Source organism: Asparagus officinalis, chromosome 3, assembly GCF_001876935.1.
Source record: "Asparagus officinalis chromosome 3, Aspof.V1, whole genome shotgun sequence".
Taxonomy (NCBI): Eukaryota; Viridiplantae; Streptophyta; class Magnoliopsida; order Asparagales; family Asparagaceae; genus Asparagus; species Asparagus officinalis.
The window spans coordinates 58,751,251-58,768,176 of NC_033796.1; the positions used below are offsets into that span (position 1 = coordinate 58,751,251).

Sequence of the window (16,926 nt, forward strand, 5' to 3'; positions counted from 1 at the left end):
TCACAATACTTAAGCGGTCCTTCGCTTGTAGGCACTTCAAATATCTTCGATGATACCGTTCCTCATCAAGATATAATGTCTTCCATAGGAGTGACGATAGAAGATGATAATGCAAGTGTCGAATCCGAGGATGATGACGAAAAGGATGACTTACAAATTAATAGCATGACGTGTTTGATATATCGTGATGAAGGGGACAATCAATATATTGACCGATGTTATTCTAACAATGAGTATGTCGTGTTAGAGCATTTGTCGCCCGATGAACTTCATGGAGAAAAATGGATTGATGACTCCACGATGGAAAGTATTCATATATAAAAATTAGAGGTGTACCATGGCAATTCTCTAAGATGTAAGGCTAATATTTCCGCTAAAGACCTGTTTGTTTGCACAGAAGTAATTATAAAGTAGCTAAAATAAAAGAAGTAGAGACTACTTCTGCTACTTCTAAGTAAAAAAAATGTGTTTGGTTCTCTGACAAACTTACTTCCAATACTTTCTTAAACGCTTATGTGACGTCTATGTGTCATCCTTACTTCCAAAATATTTTTTCAATCATCAATACTCAGAAGTAGTTGAAATGCATATTAATTAGGAGATAAATATTTTTTATTAATATTTCTTTTATTAGTTATTCTAACAACTTTTCATTGATAAAATTACTTCTTAGTAATATTTCCAAATGTTATTCAAACAAAAAAGTAAATAAAAATAAAGAAGTTCTACTTTCATTACTTCTAAAAATATATGAAACAAACAAAATTTTTTTTTCCACTACTTCCTACTTCATAGTTTTGAAAATTACTTTTATAACCTACTTCTTACTTTCAATACTTCTATTATCCAAACGGACCATAAAGGAATCACTGATCATGGTGGAACAAACTGAATAGCCAATTTTTACACAACTTTTATTTTTATTTTTAACGAAGACAACATTGGCTAGCACACTCCACTCACTGCATGAAGATCCAAGGTCAAGGACCAGGCTAGCTAAGGAAAACCCCAGGCTGCTAGAGCCCCCCTACCCCATCCAGAGCCAAGTAAGACATGGATAATGGGGCATGTGTCACGAACCACCCCATTTTGACTCAGTTGGGTGCATTTGGACTCACTCATTCATGGTTGGGTCCATGAAGTTCCTAGGCTTTTCTAGAGTTTTCTTACATAATAAAGGTATGATAAATATCTTGTATCTAGAAGTTTCTAGGAAGGTCGCATGGAAATATCTAAGGACCCTTATAAAATATCTCATGTATGTAAAAGCTTCTAGAAAAGTCCATATAAATATCTAAAGAGATATTTTAGGAGAAGAGTCTAGATGCTCAATCCTAACCATTGGATGTAAGAATAATCTAGAAAGCTAATCATAGTCATCCATTGTAAGTTAGCATTGCCTATAAATAGGGGATTAATGCATTCCATTTGTACCAAGCAAGAGTTGCTAAGTAATAAAACAATAAGAGCTTCAACTTCCACTCACGGACGTTCCCTTCCCTTCTCTTAAATGAATGTTTGAAGAATTAGGCTGACTTAGCCATTCTAGTGAATTTAAACATACCCACGCCTCGAGGGAGGCTCGAACTCAGCCCTCATGCTGTGGCATGGCCTGCTCACCACACTCCGCCCATTAACGCCGCGGTGCCTGAACTTTCTTATTGAGAGACAACACAGCAAGATTCCAAGTTCTGTGATACCATCCATTTTCATATTTCCCCATACAGCATTTCCCAGACTAAATGGTAGTCTCAGAATTTACAACCATCCTTTCCCCCGAATTTGCATTCGGTAATATCGTCCTACAGAAACATATAATAAGCAAAGCTGACAACAATTGGATTCACAAATTGATTTGATATTATTTGGGATGCAGATAATAACATGGCAAATGTCCAATCAAATCCAGTAAAATTTTATCCCTCCTTTCCTGTGCACATAGCTCTAAACCCGGAACAAAAAATAACAAAAAATAGATTGTCTCCCACCAAAATTACTGTAATGTTTCTTCAAGGACTATTCACAAATGACCTCCTTGTTAGTAACCCTTCCAGCTAAATGTATGTTAGCAGACGATCTGTACCTCCTTCTGTCAGGTAATTGGATCAAGAAAATACCCAGTGCAATTATTTTGTACAAGGGAAAGGAACCAGTCCAAGAACTTTCAAATCTCACCTAAGCATCTATTAGAACTGGCCGTGACTGAAAAACATCAACATCATAGCCACAGCTGAGGTGGTTAAGGATATCAAAATTGGGAAGAATGGTCAGATGAAACTATGACATAAATAGGTATCTGAGGTCCTCCACTGTAAGCCGAGACTGGCGCGACCCTGATTCATCCTCTCCAAAGGCAGAAGCAACCATCTCCCTCTTTTTTTCCTACATCAAATGCAGCTACATGATAAACATCAAAAGAATAACAGAAGCATTGATAACTGTTACAAAATTTCAGGTATAAATGACCCTACCAATTAACCTAGAACAGACAGTGATACAGTAAAACTACAGACCGGTACACTCATAACAGGAGTTAAACATAAAACTTATTAGTACAAACTATATGCCTGTGATGTAAAATTAAATTGATAATTTGCATTGTAATAATATTCCATAACGATTTACTTCAAGCAGATTCAGTTAAATAACTTTCAACAGCCTAAAATAATTTACACCGACTAAAATCTGACAAGTGAGCTGTCCGAAATGCTTTGATCACAATTAAAAATCCTTGATTTATTTTTCCTAAAAAAATGATCATGGACCAATTTGGGTTTTATTTATCCCTTAAATCATGTGTATTTGCAAAAATAGCCCCCAAATCTCTGTATTTTCAACTACCCCAACTCATCAACTTTTGAAAAAAAAAATATATACCCCCTCAAATCAGCAAATATCTTAACTTTGATTGGCTAATTTGTAACTGCAATGTAAAATTATTAATAAAAAATAGTCACATTTTCACTCAGCACAACCAACAGAGTTGTGATCATTTGTTGATTTGAAGGGTGGATTTGTTTGTCTAGAGTTGATGGTTTGGGGAGTGGTTTTGCAACTATCAAGATCCAGGGGGTACTTTTGCAAATATGCATGATTTAAGGGGCATATATACAGAAAACCTTTTATTAATTTTATATGTTCATACTATAAGACATTTATTTAAAAACACCAAAACAAAAAGTATGAATTCAATGTTGATCATCCCCATGTATTTCATAAACAGACAACCCCAACGAACAATCTAACCGGAAGGTACAGTGTTATACATAACCCCCAATAAGAAAAGTGTTGGCGTATGCATCAAGATTTCACAATCAAGAGGACTTTAGCAAGTGAATAATGTTGTATAGAATACAGCATATTCTGTACCAGCAAAAAGAAGNAATTTATCATCCAATTTAACCCATAGATCATAGTCAACAATCTCGATATATCACTAGCCAATCATCAATCCAGGATAAACATCAGAGGGTTAATGCATATGCTCTCACTTGTTTTTGGCAGCATTTATATACCCTAAACTTTTTTATTAAAACTTGCACTTATATACTCTCACTTTTTTGGCAACATTTATATACCCTGAAATTTTTAAAGCTTGCACTTAAATACCCTTAAAGTTTTTAAAATCGACACTTAGATACCCTAAAGTCTTTTAAACTTGCACTTAATTAACCTCAATTTTGCAAAACTAAGGGTATTTAAGTGCCAATATTAAGAACTTAAGGGTATTTCAGTGCACGTTTTAAAAACTTCAGGGTGAGTGCTGCCAAAAAAAGTGAGGGTATACAAATGTAAGTTTTAAAACCTTTAGGATATATAAATGCTTCCAAAAACAAGTGAGGCTATGTAAGTGCAACATAGGGGAAACTATAGGGTATCTAAGTGCAATTAAGCCATGCATCAAATTAGCAGTAAAGTCTTCTTCGCTCCAACAAACCTTCTCACCACTTATGTATTTGTCTCTGCGTCAAAATAAGTAATCAAGAACACAATGTGAAACCATATGAGATTCGAAGACATGGAACCAAGTGAGACATATGCTTCATTTAGGTTAGTTAATTTAAATAGATAATCTATGTGACCACTAGTAGTGGAAACAAACCGAATTGGATAGTACGCTATTCCATTTCAAATCCGGTTCTAATGAAAAGACATGACTTTGTATTAGCCTTCAATTCGAATACTAAATAGTACTCGGATTTGATTTGTTTACATATATAGACTTCCAAAAATTATTTGAGAAAAGGGGGGACCCCTTAAGGACTAAAGTGAAAATTAGAGGCTGACTAGAAAAGAAATGTAGAGGATAATCACAGATTTTCCCTATTGCTAGGCCATATTAGACTAGCCATGAAAGGGCTCATTGCCTTTTTGGGCCAGAGTTCTTAAACGGGTCAGATGAATAAACTTCTTTATTTTGTATATCAATTGAATTTGTAATAAAAGTTGGTAATGAATAGTATTTGTAATAAGTTAAACTAATAGGCAAATGTAAAATATAAACAAATAGTCAATAATCAATTGAATCAAATATATGTTTGATTAAATTCTATTTGTTAATGAACCGAATACTAAAAATTATTCATTTCCTGCTAAATGGACCACCAAATAGAGTAAAATCAAATAATTAACTATTTGGTTCGCTTGCACCCCTACTGACTACCAACAACATGAGTTGTTCATTTCTAAGTGTTTCCACCTCCTTTTCTTATCAGCAGAGGCTCAAATGTGATTCTGGCTTAGAATTATCGATGAGGCTTAAACAGTAAGGAAGACGGATCCAACCTTTTTTACAGTGGAGTGGCTTTGTTAAGGATTCTAATGAGGAAAACCTATGTTGTTTCTTAATCTAATGAAATGTCAGAAGTGTACTATCACAGTATGACCATGAGATACATGGCACTGAAATTTCTCGAAAGAGGTTTCAAAATACAAACCCAAATCTTCATTTGTTTTAGAGACAGCTTTGCTGAAAACTCTGATCAGGAAACCCTAGATCTCGCTACTCCAATAAAACATCAGCCTCCTCCATAAGCTTACTATCACGAAAATTACCTATGCAAAAGATAACTTGGATCTTCACTATCATCTAAAACTTCTATATCAACTAGGGTAGGACATGGAGAACCATTCAAAATTTACCACCTTCATGAAAGGATTGCCTGAAACTTCATAATAAGATCAAGAAATGACTTCAGCCCTCAAAATCAATGTCACTAATCATAGAAGGCAAGTCCTCTTGTACTGACATGGGTGGAACACCTTCTTCAGTAAGTAGTTTACGTTACGTAACCAAGGAGCAGGCACCAAAAATTTCCCCAGGCTATTTAGAGTTTATATGAAAAAATAATAAGATGACAAAATAGCTAGAATAAACCACAGCACCTTATTAATCCTAAGGCACAAATTGCTATTAGAGTGACTTAGAATCGCATCCAAAAAGGATGAAAAACTAGCAAGTTAAAGGTGCCATCATTTTGCTCATTTTGCTTTAAGTAGAAATTAACCAAAAATTACGAGATGATAACACTCTATTCTCAAAGACAACAGCTCATAACATCCGTGTTATGTCAATGTACATGTTGGTAGTAGAAATAGAAATAGTACTCATACAACTGCCCGATGATTGTAGCCAATAATATTTGGCATATACGCTATTCTGACAAGAAAAGAAAACGAAAGGAAAAAATAGTACTCATACAACTATAATTGTGACTAAATAAATAACTTAAATTACAGTGAATATTATGGAATTTTGAGGAACTTTTTCAGTGGAAATTACAATCAACCTATAGTTATGCACTTATGCTACTGCTTAAGTGACTCAGAAAGAAGTTAAATATATTAAAATAAAAAACTTTATATGATACAGAAGAAAACATGTTAAGGTACCTGAAGACTCAGTATTTTATCCTCAACTGTGTCTTTGATTGTTAACCGAAAAACAGTTACAGGACGTGTCTGGCCAATTCGATGTGCTCTATCAATAGCCTGATCCTCAGTTGTAGGATTCCACCACAGGTCAAGAAGAAGAACATGGTTAGCAGCTACCAGGTTCAGCCCAAGACTTGCAGCTTTGAGAGACATAATTATGACAGTAACCTAGCACCAAACTAGAGTTAAAGAGTTTACAGTGCAGAAAACACTATGCACAAAGTCAGAACAACAACTCAAATAAAGAGAAATTCTTTAAACCAACCTCTGGAAGGGTGATAAAATCTTTTATGGCTTTCTCCCTAGCAGCAACAGACATTGTGCCATCAAGCCTCCTGTACTGTATGCAGGAGTCCTTCAGTGGGCCCTCCAACAAATCCAGCATCCTAGTCCACTGGGAAAAGATGATAGCTTTTTCCGACACTTCTCTATTTGAATACCTCTGTAAGTTTTTAATTCCTACACTTGAATCCGGTGAAGATCTCGCTGAAACAAAATTTGCTGCATTTACTGAAGAATTAGAGGATTCATCATCAGGTTTCTCAATGTTAGTTCCCGAGGACAGTTGAGATCTAGGCAATGATTGCAAAATCTCAAGAGCTGCTTTTATCTTAGAAGAATAGGTGGACCAACTATCCTCAAACTTGTTTTGCTTATCGCCTATTTCAAAACAAGAACTATAAGAGCAAGTATCATAATCAAGTTCATCAGATAGAGAACTTTTTAACGTGCCCTTGGAAAATACTGAAGCAGCGCGAAGTTGAACTTTGCAATTAGGTGAAGGACAGATGTTTTCGTCTGTTGTAAGATGCTCGCAAATACACTGATTGCAGAATACATGTCCACAGATCGTAACAACAGCATCCTCAGGAGGATCCTGTCGAGAATATGAGGTAACTTTCAAATAGAAGGAAAAATCAAAATATCCACACCAATAAGTTATACAGATTCTGTGCCAAGTAGACAAGAAAACATATGTGCGAAGTAATGCAGGAAAAAATCATAACAGATTAAGGGTTAATTTAGCCAGTAGATATCAATTGTTGGTAGATACTAGTTTATACTTAAAGGTTAATTTCAGCAGACAAGGTTTTAGTGTTTATTATGGTAGGAGTTCTGAAGATCACTATCTAGTTGATTAAAGTCTGAAATTGATCAAAACTGAATCTTACACTGATCCTTCCTTTTAGATAGAAAAAATCACTTGTTCCAATTTTTAGGAAATGGATATTTGAATCTTTTTTCTCCATTCAAGTCAAAGCCCTCTCCTCTATTGCCTCAATTCATGGCTGCTTAGTTTTTTTCTGAGTCAGCAAGTCCTTGTGTTCCAATAAGCTTTGATCCTATCACTCTAAACTGGCACCTGTCTCTTTGTACATGTAAAAACAATCTCAAAAAGTTCACCTTGCTTTTATACTCAAATTAAAAGCATAGTTCTTCCATAGAAACAGTTTTAGACTCCCAGTAACTAGGAAAATTTAAGAATCACCCCGATTTGGGGTGCAAAGCTACCATAAATCATGGGAGATCAAAGCGACCATGCAAGTTGAACAATCTGCAGAGAAAAGTTGAGTTTACTTCAGTTGCCAACTGCAAAAGTCCAAAAGTTCTATATTATTATTTATGATTACAACTAATTCCCTCCAAATTGCATGAACTTGTATTTGGAGGAAAATGAATGTAGTAACTTGTTACCTACAATACCTCTAATTTCTAATATATTTTTTGATGCACTGAGGTGTCAGAAAATAAAGAAGTTTCCTTAAATGTTCACAAACATAATTTCTACTGGATGCACAAGCAAAGTGTTTTTAAAAGCACATGTATTCATTTTTACAACTAAATTGGGATCCCCACTATACTGTGGATCCTTAAGAGTACATAGTCCATACCAATTAAGAGTGAAATTAGTTGTACCATGTACTTCTTCTTGAAGTTAGCTAAAAGATTGTTCATTCTAATTCTAATTGTTTCATGATTTTTACAGTATAAAAAACATAATTCATGACTGCCAGTATTCAAACACAGAATAAATTAGAGTTCAAAATAACCTACTCCTTTGTCGCATGTCTCCTTAATCAACATTTTGTTTCTTAAGTTTTTACATTGCAAAGAAAGCCCAATTCCATCACTTGAGTAAAAAGTTTCAGAAAACTGACTACAAAATCCCAACACACATTCCATCACCTGAGTGAAGTTTCAGAAAACTGTCAAGAAAATCCCAACACCGCACCCCAACCACCCCTAAAAAAACAATTTTTTTATTAGTTAATAAAAGCTTCACGCCATATTAGAACCCCAAGACCCAAGTCTTCTTTAATTGTACATTAGACCCTCAATTTTTCATATTTCTAAATTTGACCCACAAATCCGCTAAGTTGTTTACAAAAACATGACTTACTGCAGTTACTCAGTTATTATTGTTACCATTAGCACAAACTTTTTCTGTGGACCGTTATGCCCATGATGAAGAAAAGAAAGAAATTAGGGTTTGGAGAAATCAAACAGAGATGGAAGAGGGGAAAACATAACAATAAGGAAATTAATGTAATTTAACCAAGATGGATAAGAATGAACCATGCTATCATAAATTTTTTGCAGGGAATCCATCGAAGGGTGTTTTTTAAACAAAAGGGATTTGGGGGTCTGATATACAATTAGAGAAGATTTGGGAGGTCCAATATGAAAAAGCCCCAAAAAAATCTTGCAAGTCAGCAATATAAATTTTTTAACACATAGCCTCCTCTCTTCCACTTTCTTCATCTAAATCAGCAATGCAACCTTTTCTAACTCTCCAAATTCAGATGGCCCCACAAACTCGCTTTTGTTATAAAATATGTGAAGATTTTCGTACTTTTTCCTGACCGATAAGAGCATATCCACGTAACAGAAACATATGTAAGAATACAACATGTAAATAAAGACAGTTGGAAAGATACCATCTTAGAAGCAAAGAAAGATCACTTACATTACAGATTGTACAAATTGCCAAAGTGATTTCCAAACAGCTCAGAAGTTCAATTTTTTTATCTTTAGGGAGTTTCTTTGCCATCTCCATAGATGACTTCTGACTAGAATTTGAGTCGCATCCTTTTACTAGAAGAGGATGATCACAAGCCTGCCGAAGCCGTAAGAGCATCAGTAAGATATTAACATAGTTCTGTTTGACAGTCCCAGCATCTTCATATTCCTGCAGAAGAAATAAACATTTAAGTGTCACTTTAACTAGAAATTCTCCAGCAAAAATATGAAGTACAGTTGATAGACCAAAGGAAAATAGACAAAGTAAGAATATTAGTGCAGACTTTTTCGTGGAGCAAAAAAATGAAAACGCAAAAGGACAGTGAAAATTGATAAAGGAAGTAGTGGTTAGAAAGCGCCCACATGCCCAACATAGAGGATCAGTTTGCAATATGCACTGCAGAAGTTATAATCTCTGTTTTATTGAAGAGCATCAGTATAAGCGGATGAAGAAAAGCCAACTGACTAGTCTACTACATAGGTAGTTGATTTAAGAGAACATCAACATACATGATAAAGAAAAGCCAACTTAATAGTGTGTTGAAGAGCTGGAAGAAGAAAACTAACCCTGAACTGTTCTCGAGATTCAGCTTCCAACATTGAATAAAATGATCGTTCCTCCATCGAGAAATCAACCTTCTTTAGCGATACTGTCTTTGATGGCAATGAAATTATTGGCTTACCATCAAGTACAGTGCCTGAACAATTCAAAGTAAGAAAGAACAAATTACTGAACATGTTACAAAGCAATCTAATGCCAAATTTATATCCCCTTGATACAGTACACTATGAGAGAGCCTCATGAGCAAATGGAATATACTAAGGAGTTAATGCAAAATTAAGTGAGAGGATAAATATGTACAATAAGGATACAAAGGAGCAAATGAAATAAGATGATAAAATGTATAATAAGCATCAAGAACCCACTCAAGTTCTAGTAAACAAAAAGAAAGTTTTTTTATAATTATAATCTAGACATGACTTTAAGAAAGGTTTTTCCTTTCACACAAGGATACTCAGGAGTTAAGCAAAATTAAATGAGCGAATAAATATGAATAATAAGGATACTAAAGAGCAACAAAATAATAGGATAAATGTGTATAATAAGCATCAAGAACTCATTCAAGTTCTGGTAAAAGAAAAAAGATTTTTCTTGTTTGGGTGGGGTGGGGAGGGGGGGGGTCTCCTTTCACATAAAAAAACTAAGGAGTAAATGCAATATTAAGTGAGGATCTAGGGCATGCGCATAACAGTATGGGAACCTTCAGGCTGCTGCTTTTATACTTAGCCAGAGTGCAATTACTTCTGCACTCGCGAGGCCAGTAAAGAAGAATAGTTAATTTTTTAACCAGCACACAAGAACCCTGAGTCAGTACAGCACATTGAATAGATAGCATAAAATTCATGTACTGGATTAATGCTATTATCGACAGCAGCCTTACAATTTCTAACAGACTGCAGTGAATTAAGCGTCCTAGAGTGGATCCGGTAACCATTTCTATGCAAGTCACATAGGCAACATAAACTGATGAACTAAATCTCTAATACCTACTTACAAGACTCCAACCTTCCGATAAACTGAGCAACCAATCCTTAACTTATGCCAGTAAACAAAAGGACAAAGCACCCAGTAGAGTTGGATGACAAAATTAAACTAGAAAGAGGTTTGTCAAGAGCATTGACCTAGAAAGCAATGTAAACAGAATATAGCTTTAAATGCATTTGAAATGGTAAGGCCTTTACTTCAGATAATCAGTACCATCTAGGTGTAGAGATAATTGAGCGATGTCACACCATGTAGCTGTGGTACTTGCCCTGGTAGTCAGCTTACAGTAACACACAAGGTTGGAGTCTAAGGACAACCCACATGGTATATAGCACATGCACCTGGATACGGGCATTTATTCTCGCACTTTGCTTTAACGATAATTTTCCGTGGGTTTTTTTGATAGCTTGTTGACAGATATATAAATGTATTGTTGAACTGCAACATATGATACTCATGAAAGAGTTCTCAATCTATTTAGGGGTTTTGTTTTGTAGTAATCTTCTTTGCATAATATGTATGGAGTAAGTAATTCATGTAGAAAATATAACACTATGAACATTATTGTTTTTGGATTTTCTCCTCTCATCTACAGAAACAAGTAGCCATGACCTCAAGGAAAGTTGGATGCAAGTTAATTTAGTTGCAGTCACATGGAACATTTCTAATAAGGACTTCATTATACACACACACACACATACATATACATATATATAAATGCATATACATAGATACATAAAGAGAGACCCACATATACACATATAGTACATAGACTTGTATAGGCACCGCAAGAGCAAGATTTCCTCGTCAGTTAAAAAAACTCAACCTTCTCCCACTAGTTGCTTCCAGCAGATCCCTGCAAGTTGATCTTCATATCTTATGATCCACATACAACAAAAATACATATATCATGAGCCTCAACCTTTGGATCAAACCCATTACATGCACATCATATTTGGTGTATGTACATCATAGAGTATAAAGGCCAACTTGGTGGGTACGATGGAAACAAACAGGGGAGCAAGACTGGGATGTTGACTGTCTTAGGAGTAAATTTCTGGGGAAACACCTTTATGGTACCCAAAAAAAAGAACATAAAAGGAGTTATGACACACCTGTAGATAACCATGTGATATTTAAAAAAACATCTCCACTGCATGGAACATAAAGAGTAGAACAGGAAGTTACTGGAAACAGGATGCTGCATATGCAAGATGAAAGACGCAGATGCCAAGTCAAATGGAAAAGGATTAGGGTTGCAACTGTATTTCTCCAAACACTAATTTACTTTTTTCTTTTTCAGGTGAAAAAGGATCAAGGTCAGCCAAAAAAAAAAAAAAGACCAAAAAAATTTAACAAACTGCTAATTTAGTGTAGAGTTAAACACCATTGTATGAAACCACCTTTGCAATATTCAGTTACTGAAGGTGAGAATGGCTTTATAAATTGGATACTCCATTATGCATCTACTAAATGAATACCAACAATTTCAATCATTCACCAGCAACATCGGCTAATATTCTCTACAAGTCACCAGCTACCTACCTCCGGGCTTCATATACTACAAGAGGAATATAATCTGAAGCCTAGGTCATAAGAAAGTAAATAAATAAAAAACATGTGCCAATACAGTAAAATGCCAAAGCATTAGCAAGATTAAGGCAGTGTAGAAGGGAGGAAGAGTGAAAATTGAGTGGTTGAAATCTTTAATTCTCAGAAGCACCAAAATGGAAACTTTAGAGGAAAAACGTAAGCTTTTAGAGGAAAACGTAAGCTTTTATTTGCACCAAAGAGATCAGAGACTTTTGTATCTCTAAAATTGCAAAGTCTTAGAAACTAAAACACAAAACAATATCCAAAGTAAAAGCACTTCACCTTTTGTGCGGCGTAGCATTATCGTTTTCAAAACAGCTTGAAGCTTTTTGTATCCGTTGGTTGGATTTCTACTGATTGGCATCTTAATTGTCGAGCAGAAAGACTTGTACACACCATATGGATCATATCTGAGAAATCTGAAATAGCTATAAAGATCATCAACTGCATTCTGGATGGGTGTACCAGACAGGCACCATCTTCTTTTGGCACGTAGACCCCAACATGCTCTGGCAACTTGAGTTCTATAATTTTTAATACTTTGAGCTTCATCCAGTATTACACGAAACCATCCAACTCTGCCAAGAGGCCGAGCAGTAGATTCAAGCAATGCACCATCCACTGTGCTCCTACCCTTCCGATTTTTTGCATTGGATGTTGGAGGATCTTTTCTCTTTTTACTATCTAAAAGTCCACTGGACACACCAAATGTATCCTGCTTTCCTTTCTCCTCATCATCTTTATCAACAAGTGGTTGTTTTGGAACCTCCATGCTTACAATAGCATAAGTTGTGAGTACGACATCATACTTGGCAAGCTCATTGGGATCCTTTGTACGATTACTTCCATGATACACTAAAAATGATAAGTTAGCTTTACTAGTAACTTTCGTCTTCAACTCATCAGCCCATTGGCGAAGAACACTAGTAGGGCAAACTACCAAAGTTCCAGCTGCTGGTCTTCCCTTTACCACCATAATAGAGTTCTCCTTCTTCACCATCTTACCCGTCACCATAGGAACAGAACTACATGGCCGCTTCACCAGACTGAGCTCAGCATCATCGTCGTCGTCGTCCAAATTCAGTGCTTCAAACTCATTTTCTTTCTTTACCACAGTAGACGTGGTTGATGGAGATCTCTCCTTCAAGATGAGAGCTATAGTTGATACTGTTTTACCCAATCCCTGCAAATTTTAGAGATGAAATTTTGAGCATACTTGCTGTAGAATCCTCTAGCTTACACAGAAAACCAGGGATAAAGTAACCTGATCATCAGCAAGAATCCCTCCAGAGCAGTGTAAGCTGGCAGTTTCCTTTTGCACCATCCATGACAAAGCTATTCGCTGTCCAAAAATGCTGCTCGAGTAAGATATAAAGAATCACCAACATATACCTTAGTATTGAAGATGTTAAGATAGAATTCAACCACACCTGATGTCTCAAAAGAGGAACAGCTAGAACACCATCAGGAGGGCTAGCTTCAGATTTTGGCTGTGAAAGATCCTGTAATGCAACAAAATATCAATTCCACTCTGCTTGACTTTACGAAATACTATACTCCAAAATACATTGAACACGTAAAATTCATGTACAGGCACAATCATAGTCTTCAATGCTTGTCCTAACTGTATGACAATCTTTATGACACCATAACAAAGGAAACCAGGTCAAAGTAAAATAACAAACATGAGGACCAACTAATTTGCAAATCAGTGACTGAACTCTAAACTAATTAAAAATAGTAAGAGAATAAAACAAATGCAGGCCCCTAAATTATCAATATAAACAAGTAAACAACTACCATGAGACCATTCATAAAATTTTGCATGTTCACACTTAACATAAGTAGTCGGGTTCTGAAAATTAGTCATTTAACGATGGTAGGAGAAACATCAGCACCAAAACGTGAAAAGCAAATGCTACTCAAGCATTCAGAAAGATGTGGCTATTGCCGAGCCACCTAAGTGAGGATGCTAAAAAAAAGAAGAAGAAAAGGGGACAAAGCAGTAAGGGGAAAAGAATGGAGAGAGATTGTGAAGAAGAATCATTCATATCCTACAAAAAGGCACGCATAGAAACAGAGAAAGGAGAGAGAGTAACAAGAAGGTAAGTTAATTGGTTTTAAATTAGGGTTATAAATATATAACAGAACTCAACCCAGCCCTACTTATATTAAGTTGAAAAAGGTCAGGTTGGGTTCCACTGGATGTGTTCATAACCCAAGGCCATGCCAAAACACCATCTCTTCTCAATTCACAACCACTTGGCAGCATAGTATGATGATATGCCTGAAGAAGCCGGAAGATAGAAGAAGCAATGTAGATACGAGAGTTTCACTTCCGTTCTATGTTCTCTTTTTATTTTAATCTTTTGCCCTTTAGGCACAGCAATGAACTGGCTATTTCTTCACTAAGGCAGGCATCAAACACCTTGTATAGCTACCTCCATCATAAGCAAGACACTCAGACACCCGCTTGCCTAGGAACAAAGGTTGTCAAAACGCCTCAGTAGCGCGTCCACACAGTCATTGAGGCTTATAAAGAAAGCAATCAACTACATATAGAAGACATCATAAAAATAAAGCTAAAAGATAACAGGTAATTGACTACAGGTAGAGGGGGAAAGAGGAAAAGAGAAAGAACAGGAAGCTATAAAAGAATATGAAGAAAAGAAAAGAAAGAACAGAGGGACCCTGGTAGGTCCTAATTGGCATGACATAAAACGAATTTTTGAAACTATCATTTTGGTGAACAGAGTGCCCCAGTGGGTTCTTGTAATTGTGGTCCGTGATACTCTTTTTAGCACTCATTCTTGAATGAAAGCATTTTTATTTTCGTCGAAGCTGGTGAATCCCAGTCTGCTGTTCATGGACTCGGTGGGTCTGACAATTCTAGGGCAAGAGTAGAGAGTATGGTGAAGCAACCACAAGAAAAGGATAACAAGGATGAAGAATAAGAGGAGAAAGTGGCAATGTAGTTGCTATGTTACACTGTTAGCTTTCCTCTTATTAAATAGTTTAAGCATTCAATGGGCCTAAAAGGAAAAATCTAACTTTTTTTAGTTAGTAGATGATAGTTATCCTAGATAAATTAAAGCGAGTCAAACATGTTATCTATGAATTAAAAAAGTGTGCAATTAGTTTACTTTATTAAGGAAAAGGGGTTAAAACTACTCAATTTTTAAGCAGTTCCCTGGACAAAATAAGTACTCTTAGCCTAGACAGATATATCTGTTCAAGCTGTTTATGCTACTACCTAAAGACAGTACTGCTAAGAAGACCCCTTCTGGAAAACTATAGGGTAGCGTACATTCAAATGGGAGTGCAACTGCGAAAAAATTGTCCAAAAAAATGTCAATACAATTTTTCATACCATACTTAATGGTGGACGTGCTGATATACAATATAAATGCATATATACATAAATTTATCTCTAATAATATATTTAGATATACTCTGGATGTCTGCAGATCTGTCCACAGACTTTTTTGATGTCAGCTACAAGTATTCATCTCTTCGTGTGGCACCCATACAACATATCTCGACATTGGTCATCTTCTATATTAAGAAATACACATTCTCCAAAAAACAACCACCTGATGTCATCCATATAGTTAAATTCCAAAATGACAGCTTTACTTTTTTTGTCTGCATTTGCTTAAGTCCTTGTAAAGGTTTAATAAAAACTGAAAAGTGGACTACTGACCTAGAAGCACAACCTCCTTCCAGGAAAAAAAACATTTTCATAATTAAATAGGCTAGAATGACAAGAGGACAATAGAGAAGAGAATCAAGGAGGTCTTGCAGAAGCTTACAAATGAAATTAGTTTTAATGATGAATGAAACTGCTAGGTTACTCAAAACAAGTGTCTAGGAAACTGTAGTTCTAGTCAACTGACTTGAATATGTCTGAGATCTAAACAAAGTAATAAACTCCATAGAATATTGGGGGTTATCTGGGATGAAAAATATGAATCTGATGTTTGAAAATTAAAAATTTAACTGATAATGTTTATGATGTACTCTTCTTCATGATACAGAGTAGTTCTAGAATTTAAAATCTCTTAGTTATTTTTTTGGATTAAGTTTTGATGCTTTTTTTTTGGATTAAGTTTTGATGCCTTGAGTTACAATCCCTGGTCATCACTGCTGGTGCCCCTTTCTTTATTATATTGGGTAGCTATAGACTCCAAAGTTTCGACAAAATTGTATGGTCAGCTATTAATCCACACCATCCCTGTAAATTTACAAATTACCCAGCTGGAAGCGAGACACAGGAACTATAAATCAGACATTTTCATAAACTTCCCAATTTCAACCTAATGTTATTGCAAAGTCATTAAGAAACTCCGCAAAAGTTCTCTTACTTAAAAAACAGATCTAGATTAACAATACAAAATCTTCATCTCAAACTTTTGGGGTCTGTCTATCAGGCATCATCACAAGTATTGCCATATCCTTATTAAATGCTTCCAATCAAAATTTTCAGGTCTGCATCTAACTCTTTTGTGTCATTAGTTAAAATTGTCAGTTATCACTCCTCTTAACTGGTGCATACATTGAGTGGCTTCCATTGTACATGACCAAGTCATCTCAACTAATTCTCTAATTTGATCCTCAAAAGGAGCAACCTCTAATCTCCAATGAATACGCTCATTTTTTTATCCTATCTTCTAATGTATGCACGAGAGACCATCATAACGTTCTAAGTCCTACAACATTCACTTTTTGCACATGATTTCTTTTAATATCCAACATTCTGATTCACCTAACATTGTTAGTCTTATATATCCTATAGAATTTTCCACATAATCTAGGTATTCTCAAGGTTATCG

At 35.5% G+C, this 16,926-nt stretch overlaps 1 protein-coding gene across 4 annotated transcripts in view; it reads right to left on the reverse strand.

Annotated features, from left to right (window-relative positions):
• Positions 1,838 to 16,926, reverse strand: part of LOC109834200 (helicase-like transcription factor CHR28) — a 21,224-nt gene continuing 6,135 nt past the window's right edge. The window contains exons 5-13 of one of the 4 annotated variants that reach the window (XR_002245498.1): positions 13,525 to 13,596; positions 13,359 to 13,436; positions 12,377 to 13,277; positions 9,523 to 9,653; positions 8,903 to 9,124; positions 6,200 to 6,811; positions 5,893 to 6,102; positions 2,176 to 2,382; positions 1,838 to 2,089 (exon numbers count right to left, since the gene is read on the reverse strand). Coding sequence is in view for 3 of the 4 variants with exons in the window: in XM_020402144.1 (XP_020257733.1) it covers positions 2,278 to 2,382; positions 5,893 to 6,102; positions 6,200 to 6,811; positions 8,903 to 9,124; positions 9,523 to 9,653; positions 12,377 to 13,277; positions 13,359 to 13,436; positions 13,525 to 13,596 (2,331 nt within the window). In the remaining variant the exon portion in view is untranslated. Of the gene's footprint in view, positions 2,383 to 5,892; positions 6,114 to 6,199; positions 6,812 to 8,902; positions 9,125 to 9,522; positions 9,654 to 12,376; positions 13,278 to 13,358; positions 13,450 to 13,524; positions 13,603 to 16,926 lie in introns of those variants that run through there. The other 3 variants (XM_020402144.1, XM_020402146.1, XM_020402145.1) reach the window with 3 other exon arrangements.